The sequence below is a fragment of the Alnus glutinosa genome, chromosome 14 (assembly GCF_958979055.1).
Source record: "Alnus glutinosa chromosome 14, dhAlnGlut1.1, whole genome shotgun sequence".
NCBI classification, from domain to species: Eukaryota; Viridiplantae; Streptophyta; class Magnoliopsida; order Fagales; family Betulaceae; genus Alnus; species Alnus glutinosa.
In genome coordinates this window covers 829842-848491 of record NC_084899.1, presented here as the reverse complement: position 1 = coordinate 848491, position 18650 = coordinate 829842, and the positions used below count along the sequence as shown (strand labels likewise).

The following is an 18650-nucleotide window of genomic DNA, read 5'->3' as shown; positions in this document are numbered from 1 at the left end:
TGTTACTTAATTTGCATAATAATGTGTTATTATGGAACTGGAACCACATGTCGTCGATGGGCTTTATGTTGTTTAAACATGACGTGAGTGGCATGCCTTTTCTTCTTGTCCAAGTAAGAACCCACTTCGCTCTAGGTTTGCTCTCCCAAAGCACAAAGAGGCAAAAACCTAATCGAACAGAAATTCTCTCTCTCTCTCTCTGTGTAAGAGTAGGTCAGTAACGATGAGATTCCTGAGTCCTGGAGAAGAAGTCACACGTAAAACCCAGAAAGAAGGGTTTAACATGGAACCCTCCACCCCTGCCCAAACTTGCGAGTCATCCTCCCCTCTCCTCCAATCTTCCCCGGCGAACCCAGAACTGGACGCTCTCATGTCAGACACAGATGCAGTCATATCGGCTTCTGGAGCTGTTGACCAGTTCCAGAGGAGTCCCAGTCTCGTTTTCAAGCAGTTGAAAACAAACAGTACCTTGGTCAATGACGAGAATAGGCTTTGGGTTTTGACAGTTAAACAGAGCGGAACTGAGTCGTCGGGATTTGAACCGAGTAGAGGTGAAGATTATGCGACTGCTAACGAGTGTAAAGGAAAGATAAAGCTGGACTTGAATGTTGGTTTCTCCGGGTTCGAGGATGAACTTGAAGAAGGAGGTCAAGGCAGCGATGATAAAGAAGGTGAGAAGATATTGTTGATCAGTAGTGGGAGTGTAGACGTTGGTGGGAAGATGTTGAAGGAAGTAGCAAGAGGGGATGGAGCAGGCAGTGTTAAGCGCAAAAGGCGTAGCAGAGAAGAGAAAGGCAAGGGAAAACTGGTGGAGGTCGATGAGGAGCTTGATGGAGAGGATTTGGTTATATTGGATGAAGAGCCAAGTTTTTTCGGGGATGGTAGTCTCAAGCGTTGGAGAGCAAGTAGTGAAGAAAGAGAGAAGAGAAAACTTGTCATGGATGATCTAGCGAGGAGTGGTATTGATGTAATAGAACTTGATTCAGATTCTGAAGCAGAGAATTCAGTTTATGATAGCCAAGGAAGAACAGAAAATAAGGCAGATCAATGTAAAAGAATAGTGAGTGATGTGAGTGAAGAGGGTGTTGCTATTGAGAACTTGGAGAGAGACCTGACTGCTGGCGTGAACGGCTTTTTCAGAGTTGATAATAACGTAGAGTTGCAATATGAAAGGCAGGGTAACACAAAAGGGAATGAATCAAAGGGAGGGGAATATGGGCAACGGTTCCGGGAAGCGGCTAGGCAACATGCACAGAAATATGCTGTTTTTAACGAAAACCACCCGTCTCTTGGTGCTGGATGTGAGGGGACTCCTTATTCAATAAAAAATAAGTCCACAACTGTTAATTGGGTTCCAAGGAGGAGTCAGGATCATCATGGCTCGAAACCGTTGGTCCCCTCACTTTTAGAGCTAAGCATGAAAATTCTTGTGAAGAATACTGATGCAATCACTTCACTTGACGGTGTCCCAGATGAACTGAAGCATAGGCTTAGTCAGTTGCTATGCGATTCTAGGAGAATGAACACTCATTTTTTTGACCTCCTTGTCTGCGGATCCCCTGCAGAGGTACGCTTGAGGGATTGTTCATGGCTAACAGAGGAACAATTCACAAAATCTTTTGAGGATTGCGACACAAAACATCTGATGGTATGTTTTTTTGTTTATGTAACAGCTCCAAATAACTAAATGTTATGCTCTTAAAGTTCATAGGGCTTCTGATAATCATTTAAATAGAATGGCTTCTGGCTAAAGCGCTTGAAGATAAAAAGTTCACTTGATGTTTGCTCAATTATGGCCGAGGAAATTGTAATAGAATTTTATTGGACACTAGTAGATTTCTGAACGTGAGATTTGGTTAGAAAAAACATTGATGATCCAATTGGTTGTGATTGATTCATAAATTGATAGTTTAGATTTCCTTTAGGCACTTAACTGGATGAGTACACTAAGATTACCATAGACTAAGGCTCTCTCAAGCTGTCTTTGACATGACATGCAAGTGATATAAGATGTCTTATCTGCTGGTCCTTCATCAGTTTCTGAAGCGAAATGTATGCAATACAAATTTTATTTTATTTTTTTATTTTTTTTCTAAGCATTAGCAGTTCATGGACGACAATCATTGTAGCAAATATTCTGTCACTGGTATATGACTATATGAGATACAGTCTGTTTTGTTTTATTTATTTGAGATATAGTCTGCTTACATAGGACAACATGACAGTGCTTCTCTTATGTCTCAAAAAGGGCATTACTTGATTTTGTGTCAATTACACCAGTATATTTGAAATAGACTGACAAGAGTTCTTATTAGAACTTTTGGCAACGCACAGGCGTATTGCTACAGAAACCATAAAGCTAGACAAATCTCTGAGCTAACTTTCCCTGAAATTTTTTATACGTTACCTGCATTGGAGACATCATTTGCTGATAATCACATTTTCTTTGACTCTATGCTTGTTGGAAGAAATCAGAGCTTCATTGACTTGATTTTCAAGCATCTCTAACCACCTGTGGCATATATTTGGGCCTATCAGTGGAACTTTAACATCTCTTATGCATTTGTCATTGAGAAAATAGTTTTGCTTCAAACACAAGGATCCTTTTCATGAAAGGCCAACATTATTGTTTATCAATTGTACAGGTGATCATTTCTATGCGTATGGAGAGTAGACTAGAGGAGCCTTTTATCTCCTGCTGACTTATATTTTCTGGATAAGCTAAACTTGTTTCAATTCATTTTGTTGAATCAGGTATTACAACTTGATCAGTGTGGGCGCTGTTTTCCTGATAATGTATTACAAGCTAGCTTAGCTCGGTCACCAAAATGCTTACCAGAACTAGCTATTCTATCCCTCACTGGTGCATTCCGGCTTTCCGATGTTGGGATAAGTGCACTTATTTCTTCTGCCCCTGCACTAAGATCTATAAATCTTAGCCAGTGTTCACTTCTCACCTCCAGTAGTATCAAAACATTGGCTGACTCACTGGAATCAAGTCTGAAAGAATTGTACATTGATGATTGCCAAAACATTGATGCTATGCTTATTCTGCCACAATTGCAGAAGCTAAGACATTTAGAAGTGTTTTCATTAGCAGGCATTCAAACTGTTTGTGATGATTTTATTAGGGAATTTATTATTGCACGTGGTCACAATATGAAGGAGCTTGTTTTATCTGATTGTGTGTAAGTTTCTTTAAGTAATTTGTCTATTAAATGCTTTTATCTTTATTCTTAGAACTTTTCTTGCATAAGAACTTGAGCACATTTAATCATGCTAGCTGTTTTAAATCTGGTGCAGGAAATTGACTGATACTTCCTTGAAAGTTATTGCTGAAACTTGTTCTGGATTATGCCGACTTGACCTTGTTAACTTGTGCAAATTGACAGACTCTGCTGTGGGATATCTCGCTAATGGTTGTCGAGCAATTCAAACACTGAAACTTGGTCGTAATTCATTCAGGTTTTTGCCATGATAAATTGATTTGGTCTATATTTTTATATTCCTCCACAGTAGAAAATAGTAAGTTATCACATTGGATTGCTTTTTCCCCCCCTCAAATGGGATTCATGTTGCCCACCCTAGATTATTATATGGGAGTAAAATAGTAGTGAACTTTAGAGAAGGAGCACTTTAGTGGTGACACTTTTACTTCGTAGTATCATATTGTTTGGATGAATCAAAGGAATCCCTGAAAATTACTGATGAATGGTTTACATCGTTTTGGTGGATCTATAATTTGTCCAAAATTATATGAGAAAGACCCTGGTGATGGATTTTGACTTTACACCCCTGTTTTGTCTCAAGATTTTTATTTGTCAGAGGAATCCTTCTCTGCAGACATGGATAACTTCGAAGTATTTCTAGTTTGCTTATGATTTCACTTTCAGATGCTTACTGCAACACAGTTTTGGCATTCTCCAAGTGAAAGAAACTAATTGAACTTCCTTTCATGCATGTCAGTGATGAAGCTATTGCAGCCTATCTGGAAACCTCTGGAGAGTCCCTAAAAGAACTCTCCCTAAATAATTTGACCAAGGTACCTTGATAATCCCTCTCTCTCTATAAGTAATGTTTGTCTAAAAGTTTTTTTTTTTTTTTTTTCACCTCATTGCTACTTAAAATTGCATCAGACACTTTTAGCCATAGCCTCGCGTTGCAAGAATGCAACATCTACCTGTATATTCTGCTTGTATGCCAGTTCCTGATCACTTTTGGGCTAACAAATTCGCTCATTTTTTATGTATAGTACTAGTCCTTGGGTTGAAGGGTCTGCTGGGATCAGGCCTAGTTAATCCTTTAGATGATTGATGATTAATTCTTTCTTTGTTAATGACATGCGACATTTTCCAGGTTGGCCACAAGACAGCCATGTCACTTGCTACACGCTTAAAAAAGTTGATAAACTTGGATCTGTCTTGGTGCCGGAATTTAACAGAAGAGGATTTCGGTTTGATTGTGGATGGTTGTTTATCACTGAGGGTGCTCAAAGCTTTTGGATGCACTCAGGTTTGTATCCCTTGTCAGACTCTCCTCCTAGTAAATTTTCAATATCATGATCAGAATTATGTCTATTCTTGAAACAGTGATCGTTTTAAAAGCAAACATCTAATGCCTCTTCTAAAGTGTAGGCTGCATGAAATTGACCTACAAAATACTACTTAGTATGGAAATAAGATCTTATGCTGTATATCAAGTAATGGTGCTTTGTTTGCACTTTGCAGATAACAAACGTGTTTGTGGATGGTCACTCAAATCCAAACCTACAAATCACTGGTTTGAAACTGTCTTCAATATTGGAAAATCTCAAGGTGTCTGATCCTCAACAGCTGTTGAAATATTCTCCGATGTCTCTTACTATCTGGTCTTAATTTTGCATCATTAAATGCGTGAGATTGGCATCCTGCGGCATTGCATTTGCTCTTGTAAATTGATTGCAGTATCATACTGTATGTATGTAGTCAAATTAAAGTGGAAAGATCAGCATTAGAATCACATTTTTGTTTACTGTTATACTTCTTTATTAATTCCAGTTGCGGCATGAATGCAAGGAAGATTCTTGTATATACATTATGGGATTGAATTCTGATATTGCATGGCAGATTCATTATGAAAAATGACATGCTTTATTAAATGAAAATCATATACTTTAAGGATATATGTCAATTTAATAAATTTAATTGAAAGAACTCCTCTACTCTGAGAAAGAGTAATGCTTGTTGTACATAAAGTATACACATTACACACTTTGTACACAAAGGGTGTGTCAAGTAAATTCTTTTTTTTTTAAAAAAAAAAAAATAATAAAATAAATAAATACAAGTGAATTGTGTACAAATGAGTACACTTTTGGACAACAAGCATTACTCTGAAAAAATTCAAACTCACCTTTAACTATCCTACTCATATCACTAGGGATAATAATTGTCCCCCATTAGCTATCACCTCTGGTAATAATTGTCACTCCTATATCAAAAAATCTCCTTCAAATCTTGCTTCCCCTTTTATACCTTAAATCGTATCAATGTTCTTCATGTATCAAAACAAAGCAGACACTAGGGAAAACTTAAGTATTATTCAATAAATATATTTGATAGTTTCTACAAATTTTACATTATGTTATCCTCAAAAATCAACTTTTTGTTTGTTGCACCTAACACCATCTTTACATTTAGGAAAATCACACTTATCCTCAAAACGACAACTCAATTTGTAATATCTCCTCAAACTTAAAAATATTGCAATGTATATCCCCCCCTCCAAACTACATAGCCCTTAAACTTAGCTTCCCTTTTATTAAGATTTTTTTGTTAAATGCAACAACAGTAAGGCACATGCGATACACATGACGTAAAATGTCTATTATACCTCTATTATATGTGTGAAAATACAATTATGCTCTTAAATTCTTAAAAAGTATAATTAACTGGTTTATATGAGATCCATGACTCCAAACTTATGGCCAAGCCGTAGGTCTTAAGGTAACCCAAGAGCCACAGCCAAGTGTGGGTTTGGAGGAGACCCATTGATTAACGGTGTTTTGTTTTTTTTTTTTTTTTTCTATGTAGGATATTTTAGTAATTTGAGTCACGTGTATAGTACGGGACCCATTTGCATCGAATTTAATAAAAATATTAAAGGAGGGGTCTAAGTGTAAGGGTAATGTAGTTTAGAGGGGATATTACAACAATTAGCTGACTAAATTATTACCAATTTGTACAAGTAATGTTGGAAAGCACGTCAGACCAAAAAATATATATATATATATATACCAAATTGCTGGGGCGGATCTTACCTCCGCTTTGTATAAAAAACACCCAAATTAGAAACAACAGTCGGTGATATATCAAGGAGGACCAGCGGGATGTCAAAGAGTTCATGTCGGCCAAATATGTCCGTACAATCTTGAGGAAAATCGAACCCATTGCCTCTGTCCCATTGCATTTCCGTGCCAGCTATCACTCCCTCCCTTTAAACTACCTTTTGAATTCTTGTTCCTATCTATCAGACCTCAAACGCGTCCATGCTCTGATCGTCACAAATGGGTCGCACCGAAACCTACTCCTCTCCACCAAGCTCGTTGCTTTGGCCTCCACCTTGGCCTCCACCATGGGCTACGCACGAAAACTGTTCGACAGAATGAACGAAAGGGATGTATTTCTTTGGAACACTTTGATTAGAGGTTATGCTGATCTGGGTCCTTGCCAAGAAGCCATAGCTCTTTACAGAACCATGCATCAGACGGGATTGTTACCCGATAATTATACCTTCCCGTTTGTGGTTAGGTCTTGCGGGGTGCTCTCGGCTTTGACGGAAGGAAAAGAAGTGCACTGTAACATAATTAAGAATGGGTTTGATTCAGATGTCTTTGTTCAGAGTTCTTTGATCAGTATGTATGCTCAAAGTGGGGAGACTTCGAATTCGGAGATTGTTTTTGGTGAAATGGTTGTGAGGAACATTGTTTCTTGGACAGCGATGATAGCGGGTTATGTGCAAAATGGGCTTTTTAAGGAAGGGTTGGGTGTTTTCAGGGAGATGGTGGCCTCAGGGACTCAGCCAAATGCAGTTACGCTTGTGAGCATTCTTCCTGCATGTGCGGGTTTAGAATTTTGGGGTTTAGGAAAGTTGATTCATGGTCATGGAGTCAAAGTGGGAGTGGACTCAGATATTTCACTGATGAATGCTTTGATTGCATTTTATGGTAAGTGTGGAAATGTTGATACTGCCAGATCTCTGTTTGACAGGATGGTGGTAAGAAATCTGGTCTCATGGAATGCAATGATTGCCGCATATGAACAGAATAATTATGGGATGAATGCGATAAAGCTCTTCCGCAGGATGCTAAATGAAAGGGTAGAGTATGACCATATCACAATGGTCAGTGTTATTACAGCCTCTGCTAGTTTGGGAGCATTGAATACTGGAAAATGGTTACATGAGCTGGTTAAAAGAAAAGGTTTTGAAACCCATTTTTCAATAACAAATGCTCTTATTGATATGTATGCAAAGTGCGGGAACATAGATTTGGCCAAGGATGTTTTCGAGAGACTGCCTCATACAAGTGTTGTGTCCTGGAGTTCAATAATAGGGGCTTGTGCATCTAACGGCCACGGGTATGATGCTCTCAGGCTCTTTTCCAAAATGAAAGAAGAGGGAATTACACCAAATAGCTTCACTTTCACTGCGGTTTTGACTGCTTGTAGGCATTCAGGTCTAGTAGAAGAAGGGAGGAAGCATTTTGAGAGCATGATAAAAGAGTACTCAATCGTGCCTGGTGTAGAACAATGTGCTTCTATGGTTGATCTTCTTGGTCGAGCCGGTTGCTTGAAAGAGGCTTATGAATTTATTGAGAGGATGCCAATTGAGCCAGATGTATGTGTTTGGGGAGCTTTGCTGGGTGCTTGCAGAATTCACAGCAACGTGGAGCTAGCTGAGCTTGTGGCAGACAGGCTGCTTCGGTTGGACCCCAGAACTGTTGCCTTCTATGTCCTTATGTCAAATATATATGCTGAAGCTGGTAGATGGGAAGACGTAGTGCGGTGGAAAAACCTGATGAAGGTTAAAGAGTTGAAAAAGATACCTGGTATTAGTTTGGTGGAGGTGAATCAGAAGTTCCATACGTTTATGTCAGGTTCAAGATCCCGGCGTCTCTGAGCGGCATTATCAAGTAGATAAGATTATTGCTTGAAACGACTTTAATCAGGCTGCTGCGTTATAGATAAATATTCTATTCTAGCATGTGATGACTGGTGAAGAGCGCACATATGAAATTAGGATAGAATGGACCATGCTTGCTGGAAAGATGACCTATAAATCGTCACTTTGATTTTCAAGAAGCAAAAATATATTGTCTTGATCATTTTCTTTTTTTTTCTTCTCTGATTCAAGAGGTTTGTTTTTCTACATTTACTCAAATACTCGATGAACTTCTGTTCAGCTCTCTAAAAGCTAAAAATGATTGTTTCAAACTTTCAAGTATAAATAGTTGTGCTGTGTGCCTGTAATTGTATTGCCGCTCCCTCTTCACAAGTTATTTTCTTGACTTGTAAAATCCTCCTTTATTTCTTTTGATCTTCCTTTTCTTCTATTTTTACAGTATTTTCTTCTCAAGCCTTATATCCTGTCGATGGGCAGGCTGTGCACAATTTTTTCACCCTTTATTATTTATTTATTTTTTTTTTTTCCTGTTTTGGCGTTGTATTGTATTTCACTAGAGAGAGAAAAAATAAAAAGTAAATTTAAGAATCATTTTTTTTTTCCCTTGAATGAGCTTCTAATATGGTAATATCTTTAATTCTGGAAGATGAATTCATCTTTTGTTTTACAATGAGATTGAGGAAAAAAGAAAAAAAGAAATCCATTAAAAAGCAAACCATATTCCTTTGGAAGCAGAAATCTTACAACTTTTTATAATACACATTACATTTTATCTAGCAATGTGCCTTTTGCAGGCAATAATGGGTAATCAGTCATTCTTACATTGCAGGAACTTGGGAATCACCGCCGCAATTCTGGATTGCCTGTAAACATGAAGTATGCTACAATCTGTGTACAATATATTTTGATTGTTTTCATCACACAAAAGGAAAAAAATAAAAAGAATATTTTGTGTTGAAGGAGTTCCTATGTCTTGACACAAAGCAAGTAAGTTTGATCTTCTAACAATTGAGAGCTTGCCTCTTCGACCATCTGATCAAGATTGTAAAAGCTGTTTCAGCCCATCATCCGAAAAACGAAAAGCCAGAAGTACAATTAAAGTAACAGCATTGACATTACCTCAAAGCCCATCTTTTGGTAAAGTTCCTGTGCAGACATGTTGCTTCTATGCACATGCACATATACCTGTTCCACGCCTGCCACAGAGAGAAACAGATCAGAAGAGAAATTCTTCTTATTTTAATTATCTACTCTGTATCTCAGACATTTTACGATTTCTACATTGTCAAGGAAAGATGGCATGTTTCAAATTTTTATCTTACCATCTGATTTGGCCGATTCAATGGCAAAATGCAACATGTTGCTGGCAATACCCTGGCGACGAGCAGATTTGGCCACACATAAGTTTGCAACATAGCCATATCTATTTGGGCTGCAGAAGAGAGGAGCTTTCACCCGTTCCTGTAATACCAATTAATTGTATTTCCAGGTCAGTCAAAGAATTGGGCTAGACAGAGTTAACATATGGAACAAAGTTTCAAATATAAACAAAACACAATTGTACCCCAGGAAAAGTCTCTCCATGCAACAAATACCGGATGTTCAAATCAAGGGTTCCAACTACACTTTTCAGTACAGTGCGTTTCGCATTCCTCAATTCCTTCTTAACCTGATAAAATTTAAATGCCAGAACACCATATGAGGAGCTTTGATCTAATCACACGACCAATGATTCAATCATCGTTTCCCGTCATAATAAAGAGAAGCTATACTATATCAGCCAATTAAACTCACCATAACCAACAGGATTCAACCAATATTCAAACTAAATCAAACCAAAGGGTATGATCTTAGTGGATTGGTTTCGTACCGTGACAATACACGTGTATTTCTGCCCAGGTTGCCCTCTGCATCGGCTTTTTATGACATTAAACTCCTATACAAATAAGAAGTACTACTTAAGAATTTCGTGCATGAAAGATACTCCACATAAGTTATATCAAACGACTTAAATAAGTATGACAATATCAAAGTCCTACCTCATCTGCAAATTTCCTTTTGAAGTTATCAACATATCTGTGTTAATCAAGCATAGCTAGAATTAGTGGTCAGTCTCCAACTCTTCCTCTTTTTATGCATGAATGCAGTTTTACCCAACAGAGGCTGCAGACTAATGGCAGGGCCTCATAGTAAACAACCTAATTAACTGTGAAGGACCGAAATGCTGAACTATTCTTAATTGTTAACCTCTTTGTTTCCTCTACCAGCTACGTTAGTCGATTTCTCTAAAAATTGACAAGGTCGTTGTCTGCATTTAAGCTTAATAAGAATGACGCTTGATGGTAATTTCAAGAACCCAATGGACCCGATTAGGATCCACTAAATTCCTAACAACTATCTTTGATTAAATACTTCAAATTTTGCCATCTCAATACACAACATAGTCAGAAACAATGAATGAAGGAAAAATTAAGGATCTTATTTCAGGCAACTTGTCCCAATTGTCATAAAACAAACCCAAAAAAGGAAAGGGAAAAATAATAATAATAATAATAATAATAACATATACAAAGGACAACATGTGCATATGAAAGCTTTCCGTACCGTTCGTTTGTTCGATTTTCCCAGTGAGTCTCTGCTCGTAGCCATGCTGCTGTCTACCACACAATCAAAAATCACCAAAAACATCATTCATGGAAATAAAACCAAACGACCAAACAAGGAAAACACACACAACAAGAATATGTTTTTTTTTTGGGTGATCGATCACCTACCCAATACTCTTCATCGAGCACGGCCTCTCGCGCCACGAACTGTCCGAATTGAAATCTTTTCTCTTGAACTAATTCCTGATCCGACGGCTGCAGCCGGTCGAACCGGAGATCGGACGGCGTCGACGATCCCAATTGAGGAATCGACGGCTTTGGAAGCTCCACCAAGAGCTCTTCCTTCTTCCTTGTATAAGAAGAAGACTTCGAATCCATTGACCTGTGAAAAACATTGAAAAACCCAAAAGCTTATATAGATAAATTCATACATATAATTAAAGAAAAGACAAACCGTCTGTAAGTATGTAACTCACATTGTCCAAGATGCCTTTATTCTTTGGAATTTGCGATGATTTGGAAGACCCACACGGGGAAGGGGAAATGTCAGGAATTCAGGCCTGTAAATCGAAATCGTCGACATCGGAGCTTTGCACCCTCCAGATTTTTTCCTTTTTCTCCTGCGGTGCGATTTCTCTTCACTGGGCAAAACTCCTTTCCTTTTTTCCCTGTGCGGCGATACAATCCGAAGACAAAAAAACTATCTCTTTTCCCTTGCGTGTGGCGCCTCAAAACAAAGAGGAAGAAGGCTTCCTTGTCTTCTGCAGAGAAGGATTAGCCTTTTCCTTTCTTGGGCTCGCAAGAGAGAGAGGGAGAGGGAGGGAGGATAAGAGAAAACGGAAAACCTTCTATAGCTATATATGGAATTATGGATATGGATAGAGGAAAGAAACCTCAGCAAACTGCTTTTAGAAAGGTGAAAAAGAGAAAAAGGTGTTCGACCCTAGCCTGCAAACAGTAAAGTTGACTTCTATTAGAACAAGATGCTTTATGAATGAACAAGAATTTTTCTTTTTTTAATAATTATACTATTAAATTTTTTGAAATTCTAATCATAACAAAGTTTTCTTATTCTTTTTGTTTAGTTTATTAAATTAGCATATATTTTTTTAAAAAAATATTAGCGAATATTTTGAGTTATTAATTAATAAAAAAAAAACAAAAACAAAAAAACACAGGACAGATGTTGCAGGCCAGGATGAAAGCTAGAGACAAAAGTAGACATTCAAACCTTCAAGAAACAGCTTTGTATTAGCGTAGTAGAAACCAGCGGCGGTTGTCTTGTTTTTGATATCGTTGTCGAAGGACATAGAACATGTGGATCCTTTAGCAGCCACCTCTCTCTCTCTCTCTCTCTCTCTCTCTCTCTTACATTTCATTTCATTATTATCAAGTATTGATGATGGAGCTACAGGATGAGGCTCGTTTATGTGATTTGTTATTATTTAATCTAAGTTGAATTATTAAATCTTAAGCAAGGTTTGTTTAACAATATTTAGTTCTAATTTTTTCTTGTTTGTCAGCTAAATCGAGAGTCCGAAATAATGTAAAAAAGTATTTTAATCCAATCATACTCAATCGCGTGTCTCCCCTTCTCATCTATGCCTGCCCGCCGCCGTTGCCACTAGCACCACCATCACTGTCAGTCTGTCAGACTGTCACCTTCTCCCTTCCCATACGTTGTTGCCATCCCAAACCCCTTTTTTTTTTTTTTTAATAGAGACAATCAGGATTGTTGCTTTGTCTTCGTAAGAAATAAGCGAGGTCTATTTTATGCACAGGCATACATGAATATGGTAAGAAATAAAATATTAAATACATCCCATGTCTCAAGGTGATCGATTGGGGACAAATTACAAATTGGACACCAATTTGTAATCCTCTTTCTATTACAATTCATGTCACGATGACAACTAAGAGTAGGCAGTCTGACCCATAAATTTTTTTCTTTATTATACAGTCTCTTTTAAAAAAACTAATTTTTTATTGAAATAATTTCATAAAGGAGTATCGAATTATACGTCGTTTTGAGATAAATGTACTGAACTAACAAACGTATCAAACTGGGATATTTACATTTTCAAACGTCTCATTTAAGGATACTTTGTTAGGTCCGTTAAATCCTGCCAAAATTTTTAAAATACTTCTGTGTTTTCTTTTTTAAAAAAAAAAAATTAGAAATTTTTTTAAAAATTCAGACATGAGTATTTTTGTCAATTTCGTTAAATTCTAACCAACACCTAATTCCTAGGTTTTTCTTTTTTTCCTTAAAAAAAGGGTATTTTGGGTATTCCTTTAAGATTTAACAACAAATCATAATAAAATACTCTTAAGTAAGACATTTATAAATGTGGATACCCAAATTTGAGACGTTTGCTACTTTAATATTTTTATCTCAAAACGACATATAATTCGATACCCTTTTGTGAAGTTATCCATTTTTTATTCTTCTAGAAAGGTTTAGTTCGCCCCGGTGACAACTGTGTTTTTATTTTTATTTATTTTTTCACATGTTCTCAATTTATATGGAGTAATCTATAAAAGATGGATTTGTGATTATGTTTAATAACCCTCCTCGTTCATTTTTCTCCTTCTTTCAATTACTTAGAAAAGAAGAAGAAGAACAAAATCTAAGATTTATTTTAGTGTTTCTGGTCATGCACAGAGTGAAGGCAACTAACTGAGAATTGTTAAAACTTCACAAAGCAATAGGCACAATAGTACATGCTACTGCTACACATCCTAAAGAGACAAAAATTTGAACAAGAAATGAGAGAGATTTCACTCTCTCGGAATACTGCCCGAATTTCTTGATCCGAATCCGAGGTTCACAGTTCACATGCACCACAACACAATCGCTGGCCACAACAAAAGTGACCCCAAAAAACAGTAACAAACGACGAAACACCCTCTTAATTTGTACCATCTAAAGATGATTAAAGCAACACAACAAGTGCATCAGCCTTGGCCTTCAAAATCAGTCTTAACCCACTGAGCATACTTGCCCTTCATTTTATCGTCCAACTCCTTGGCCTTGGTATCTGCAATTTTGGCTGCATTGGCCATGGATTCCTCTTGCACTTTCGCAATCCTCCTACTCCGCTTCCTCGCCGTCGCCTCTCTCTCGGCTTCTAGTCCCTCATATTCTCTCACCCAGCAGCTATGTACTGCACAGCTCAATACCAACACCACCAGTTGCATCAGAAACATTGCCATCAAAATCCCACATTCCAATCTCACCAAAAGCTTTGCCTCTTTCGGGTCCCTTGTCGACTTGAGCAAGGAAAGGCTGGATTTCTCTTCTGTAAACAAGGCCAAAATGCTGAGTAGTTGCCCGATTACAGAGGCGAGGAGAAGTGAAACGTGAGTTACGAAACAGAAGTGGGTGAGCTGAGAGTAGAAGCCCACAAAAGAAGAGAGCATGGAGATGAAAGGGACCATGAGGAATGCCATGCCCATTGATGTCGGAGGCATTCTGAGGAGAATTGTGGGAGCAAGAGAGGCTGAGGAGAGGATGAACAGAGTGAAATTCAAGCATGAGAGGAGAAGATTTGGGAAAGAACATGAGCTTCTAAGCTTAGAGGAAGCCATTTTTGGGTCTGATACTCTGATGCTTGAATTGCTTGAGATGGGATTTGCTGAGGAGGAGGCCATGGAGGTTTTGAATGTATAAAAGCAGGTTGTATTTGGCCGTTGGAGGCTACAACGGCTAGGTTAAGGAGAGCCCACCATTTACATTGAAAGATGTATATTCCCTCCTTGGGTTTCAAAAAAGATTGTGGATTTTGATGGTGTGCTTGGCGTTTTAAAATTTAAAAATCTACAGTTAAATATGTAAAGTAAAGGGATTTCAAAAAACACTAGAAAATTAAATAGTACGCCTCCAAAATCACTGTGATTCCTGAAGATTGATTATCGATTGACTCACACCTCAAATCCATAGTCACGTGAAGTAGCTGCCGTGGCTTACTCCTGACATAAGACCAACCAGGTGCTTCCTTCATGAACATGTTTCATATTAAAAACAATACACAAAATTCGGTGCAATGAAGTTGTCTTGGCCCTATTTGAGAGCATGAATAGACCAAACACCTGTCCGACCATGCTTTCGCATGTGAGAGGAATTGTGTTTAGTATCATTCCTCATCAAGACATCAAGGGCAATGTTACGGTCCTCATTGAAACGACATATCATTTTCTTTGGAAGGAAATGAGGAGACTGTAGACCTATCACTTCGGAATTTTTTTGGGTTGTCTTTCAAAAGACACAGACCACCACTTGTTTTACACCGAAAAATTTACAACTTAAAGCAAAGAACTGTGCATCCACACCAACCAATAGCTATACAATTCAACACTGGGCCCTTGCATTCCATTCAAGCAGCTAACCAAGTGAAGATCAATGAATCTCCTTTTCCAGGAAGTCTAAAGACTCGGCATCTTTTTCAGTTTCCTGCTGATCCTGCTGCATGTGAAGTCCATGTAGAAAAATGTGTAAGGAAAAAATAATAACATCATAGTGGAAATTTTCAAATGAAATCAATCCCAAGAGCATCTCATTCTGAACAATCTGGAACACATCAGGGAAATATATAAATCAAGAAATTATAATCACAAAAAGGGGAAAATTTGAGTGCAACATCCACGAAATCACATGGTACAGGAAAGCATCATGTAAACATACTCATCTACTAGAAGAAAAACAATAGTGCCTCCATTTTAGATAACATGATTTTCTTTTTCTTTTTCCTGGCCGAAAGAGAGTTTCATGTTCTGGTTTCCAAATACACCCATGTCTGAAACGTAGGTGATATGTCAAGCTAGCATTTTAATATTCAACTCCAAGTCAACAGTAAGAGTACCTGGTTTTCTGACTTGATCAGTATGCTGTATCACTGTGGGTTAGTATGGCCTCAACTCTATCAAGTGATGCTTGTAACTTTCCAGAATTCATGTTGAACAACGGTTCACCAGTACCCAGAGCCCTATTAAATTCAAGGTTTTATAATCGACCATCAGTGCAAACATATAAATAATTGAATAAACAAATGAGTAACAATGTTGCATGTAATCCTAAGAAACTATTACATCACTACTAACTGTTTTGCACAACATAGCATTTTTACCGAATCATAAAAGTGTTTCTAATGAATTTCACAAATATTGTAAATTCCAGATCTTGGTTCTCATAATTTCTTCAATAGTAAATGTAGAGAATACTGAAAAATTACCCAGTAATTTCTGGAAGAACATAATCAGCCCTCCACCCAAAACGCAAATCCATACCAGGAAACAACCCAATTGATGATTTATTCCGAATCCGAGATATGCCATCTCCACCCAAACAGGTAGTAAGCTTCCATTTCCAACCAGTTGAATTCAACTGAAAACTGTGGCCTACACCAACCTGTATGTTTCCAACTTTTAACTGCTCAAAAACAACTAAAGCTATCTATGGTGCTGTCAGAATGTGCGTACACAATATGACATAAATGCAAAATACCATTTAGTGCTATCAAAAGCTATCCTGAGCCCTGTGTAGACATGATGCTAAAAGGGATCAATTTAGTGGTCCCAGCAAGGGAGGGTCTCAGGGGGGAGATTTGGAAATGGTCCTACTCTTCAACATTTTGTTTCTCTTTTTTATTTGTGAACAAAATCAGGTACGGTAAAAGTGTCAAACCTGGAGATTAAGAAATTTAGTTATAGGGATCTTTTTTGAAAGAAGGTGCACATCCTGATGAGTAGGCTCATAGATGAACTTCCATCTTCGGTCCGGTGCTAAGGGCTTCAGTACAAGCTTTGCTTGATATTCATTGATGGGAGCATTATAGAACTGAATCAAAACAACAGTGAAGTCAAGAAATACAACTCGAAAAGGCATGTATTCAATGTCGAATGGAGAGTGAGAAGATTATGATACTAATACTGTGACATGTAATCAATTATGTGCAATGCTCGAAGGTATGGATTACTAAAGGAGTAAAATCCATTCAAACCAAAGCCTGAGATGAACGGCACACATCTAAAATATTCAAGCATTCGGTTACAATATCTTCTGTAGAATAGCATGAGTGAAACATGTAATATACTGTCTCCAGCATGGTACCAGACCACACACACATATATGTATGTATATATGTATATATAAAACTAGTGAATCAGATTAGCAAGGAACAACCACAAAGATCTAATGAATGCAGAATCAGCCTCAATCTTCCTTTTTCAGGTACAGAGAATTGTTATATCTCCAATGCAGCTATGTCCAACCCATACACAGTCAAGTCATATCCAACACGATCACTTCACACAATATGAAGTCCCATGTACCACAATTGGATAAGCTTACACAACTAAGCCAATTAAGTAAGGGTACTAATATTCACATTTAAGTAGAGAAGTAAATTGTCGCAATAGCATGGTACAATCAGAAATTAATATCTCAAAAAAAAACCACAAACTAAATGACAAAAACCCAATACAAAAATTAAAAGAAGCAAATTATTACTAGACCATTAGAAACAAGACAAGATGTGTTATTATATCTAAGAGAAGCCCCATAGCCAAAGAACATTACTAACAGAAGGAATTCCCCAATCCTTGAGATGTAAAACTATTCATCAGTCCTTTGAAACACACACAATTCAAAACATGCAAAATACCCATATCAGACACTGTTTTTATGGCTGTAGTATACATTGGAGACACCAAAAGTAGATAGCACATCAAATAACCAGACCAAAATATGTAAAGCACACAACACATCATATCCAAGTTAAATTCCCATAATAGATAAATCTTCAAATTAGGACTATCATAAGCAAAGGAGTTTCACAACCCTTGTCCCAAGTTTGCGTTAAAGGCACAAGAAATGTGCATATGTCATCTTTCTAATAGTGTGTAGCGCTGTTTTCAAGCAAAGTTACCACTCACAGTAATTTACCACACTAAACCTATTAAAATCCAAACACACTTCCAGTAATGTAAAGCTGGGATTACCTAAAGTGGTGCAGTAAACAACCTGATCCATGACTATGATGCAGTAACCTACTAATTAAATAGTCCATAATAAATTTACCTTCACATTTCGGCTGGCAAACATAGAAGTAGTTTTTAAAAAGCAATTGAATTGGAAAAATAACAATTTAATATTCTCAAGGCGTAGAACGTTACCTCCAAGTTGAGACCAACACGAATACCTTGTAACTCTTTCCTGAACTTCAAGAACAACTCTGATGGCACCAAATTTATGTTGTATAGTTCTTCCCACGAAGTGGGTCCATCACCATTCGAATCCAAATCCATTTTTAAGGAACTAAAACTGGAAAAATGACCGAAAATTAACAAACGCATGTGTTTCATTTGCTCAAAAATTTCACACACTAAACTCAGTCACCATAATTTAGCACCCAAATTCTTATCAAAAAAACGCTACAGAACTGAGATAGCAAACATCAAACGTATAATAAGTTGCCTACTTTTCCTACTCTCACTTCGCTCTTTAGCAAAGCTTGTGAAAATGTTTAAAGGAACTGCTTGAAGGCATGGAAAAGAAAAATGAATTTTACCTTGTTAATTGTATACGTATTTCAAGCGTATGTAAGAGTGTACGGACAGGCGTATGGCTAGAGTTGGATTCTGGGACGGAGCCTCTGGCTCTGAACTGGTACGGGAAGGGAAGGGAAGGTGCACAAACAGTTTGTTTGCATTTGAGAACTTTCGGATGGGTGTAGGATTTTTCAGTATGCCCTTTGTTCAATGTGAATGGAAGGCTAACTGGGCTGCTTTGTGGCCCTGTTGACAATTCAAGTCTGACCCAAATAAGCCCACCTAATATCAGTCTTGGCCCTTGGGTATCACAAATGATTGGTGAGATTGTCCCGG

General features: G+C 37.6%; 4 protein-coding genes and 1 pseudogene across 6 annotated transcripts; 2 read left to right on the top strand and 3 right to left on the bottom strand.

Moving 5' to 3' along the window:
* Positions 1-113: 113 nt before the first annotated feature.
* LOC133857023 (uncharacterized) lies at positions 114-5161 on the top strand. 2 transcript variants are annotated; one of them, XM_062292113.1, is made up of 6 exons: positions 117-1648; positions 2755-3188; positions 3304-3465; positions 3967-4042; positions 4357-4512; positions 4728-5161. In XM_062292113.1, exons 1-6 carry the CDS (start codon positions 224-226, stop codon positions 4872-4874), a joined length of 2400 nt encoding a protein of 799 aa, XP_062148097.1. In that variant the 5' UTR covers positions 117-223; the 3' UTR covers positions 4875-5161. The 2 variants fall into 2 exon arrangements, with proteins under 2 accessions (XP_062148098.1, XP_062148097.1); XM_062292114.1 differs by lacking the exon at positions 4728-5161 and having other exon boundaries at positions 114-1648; positions 3304-3449; positions 4357-4496.
* A 1111-nt stretch (positions 5162-6272) lies between these two features.
* LOC133856630 (pentatricopeptide repeat-containing protein At1g08070, chloroplastic-like) lies at positions 6273-8362 on the top strand (annotated as a pseudogene).
* A 473-nt stretch (positions 8363-8835) lies between these two features.
* On the bottom strand, positions 8836-11714 carry LOC133857737 (GCN5-related N-acetyltransferase 6, chloroplastic). The gene is made up of 9 exons (XM_062293066.1): positions 11243-11714; positions 10935-11148; positions 10765-10817; positions 10200-10236; positions 10031-10096; positions 9725-9829; positions 9483-9621; positions 9280-9356; positions 8836-9192 (listed from the first exon to the last, which is right to left on the bottom strand). Exons 1-9 carry the CDS (start codon positions 11347-11349, stop codon positions 9127-9129), a joined length of 864 nt encoding a protein of 287 aa, XP_062149050.1. The 5' UTR covers positions 11350-11714; the 3' UTR covers positions 8836-9126.
* A 1809-nt stretch (positions 11715-13523) lies between these two features.
* LOC133857057 (uncharacterized) lies at positions 13524-14531 on the bottom strand. Its single transcript, XM_062292162.1, has one exon. The coding sequence runs from the start codon at positions 14418-14420 to the stop codon at positions 13725-13727; it is 696 nt and encodes a 231-aa protein (XP_062148146.1). The 5' UTR covers positions 14421-14531; the 3' UTR covers positions 13524-13724.
* Positions 14532-14758: 227 nt separating this feature from the next.
* Positions 14759-18537, bottom strand: LOC133857058 (uncharacterized). 2 transcript variants are annotated; one of them, XM_062292163.1, is made up of 6 exons: positions 18335-18537; positions 17940-18087; positions 16450-16602; positions 15998-16173; positions 15629-15751; positions 14759-15231 (listed from the first exon to the last, which is right to left on the bottom strand). In XM_062292163.1, exons 2-5 carry the CDS (start codon positions 18069-18071, stop codon positions 15646-15648), a joined length of 567 nt encoding a protein of 188 aa, XP_062148147.1. In that variant the 5' UTR covers positions 18072-18087; positions 18335-18537; the 3' UTR covers positions 14759-15231; positions 15629-15645. The 2 variants fall into 2 exon arrangements, with proteins under 2 accessions (XP_062148147.1, XP_062148148.1); XM_062292164.1 differs by having other exon boundaries at positions 14759-15228.
* Between the last annotated feature and the right edge of the window lie 113 nt (positions 18538-18650).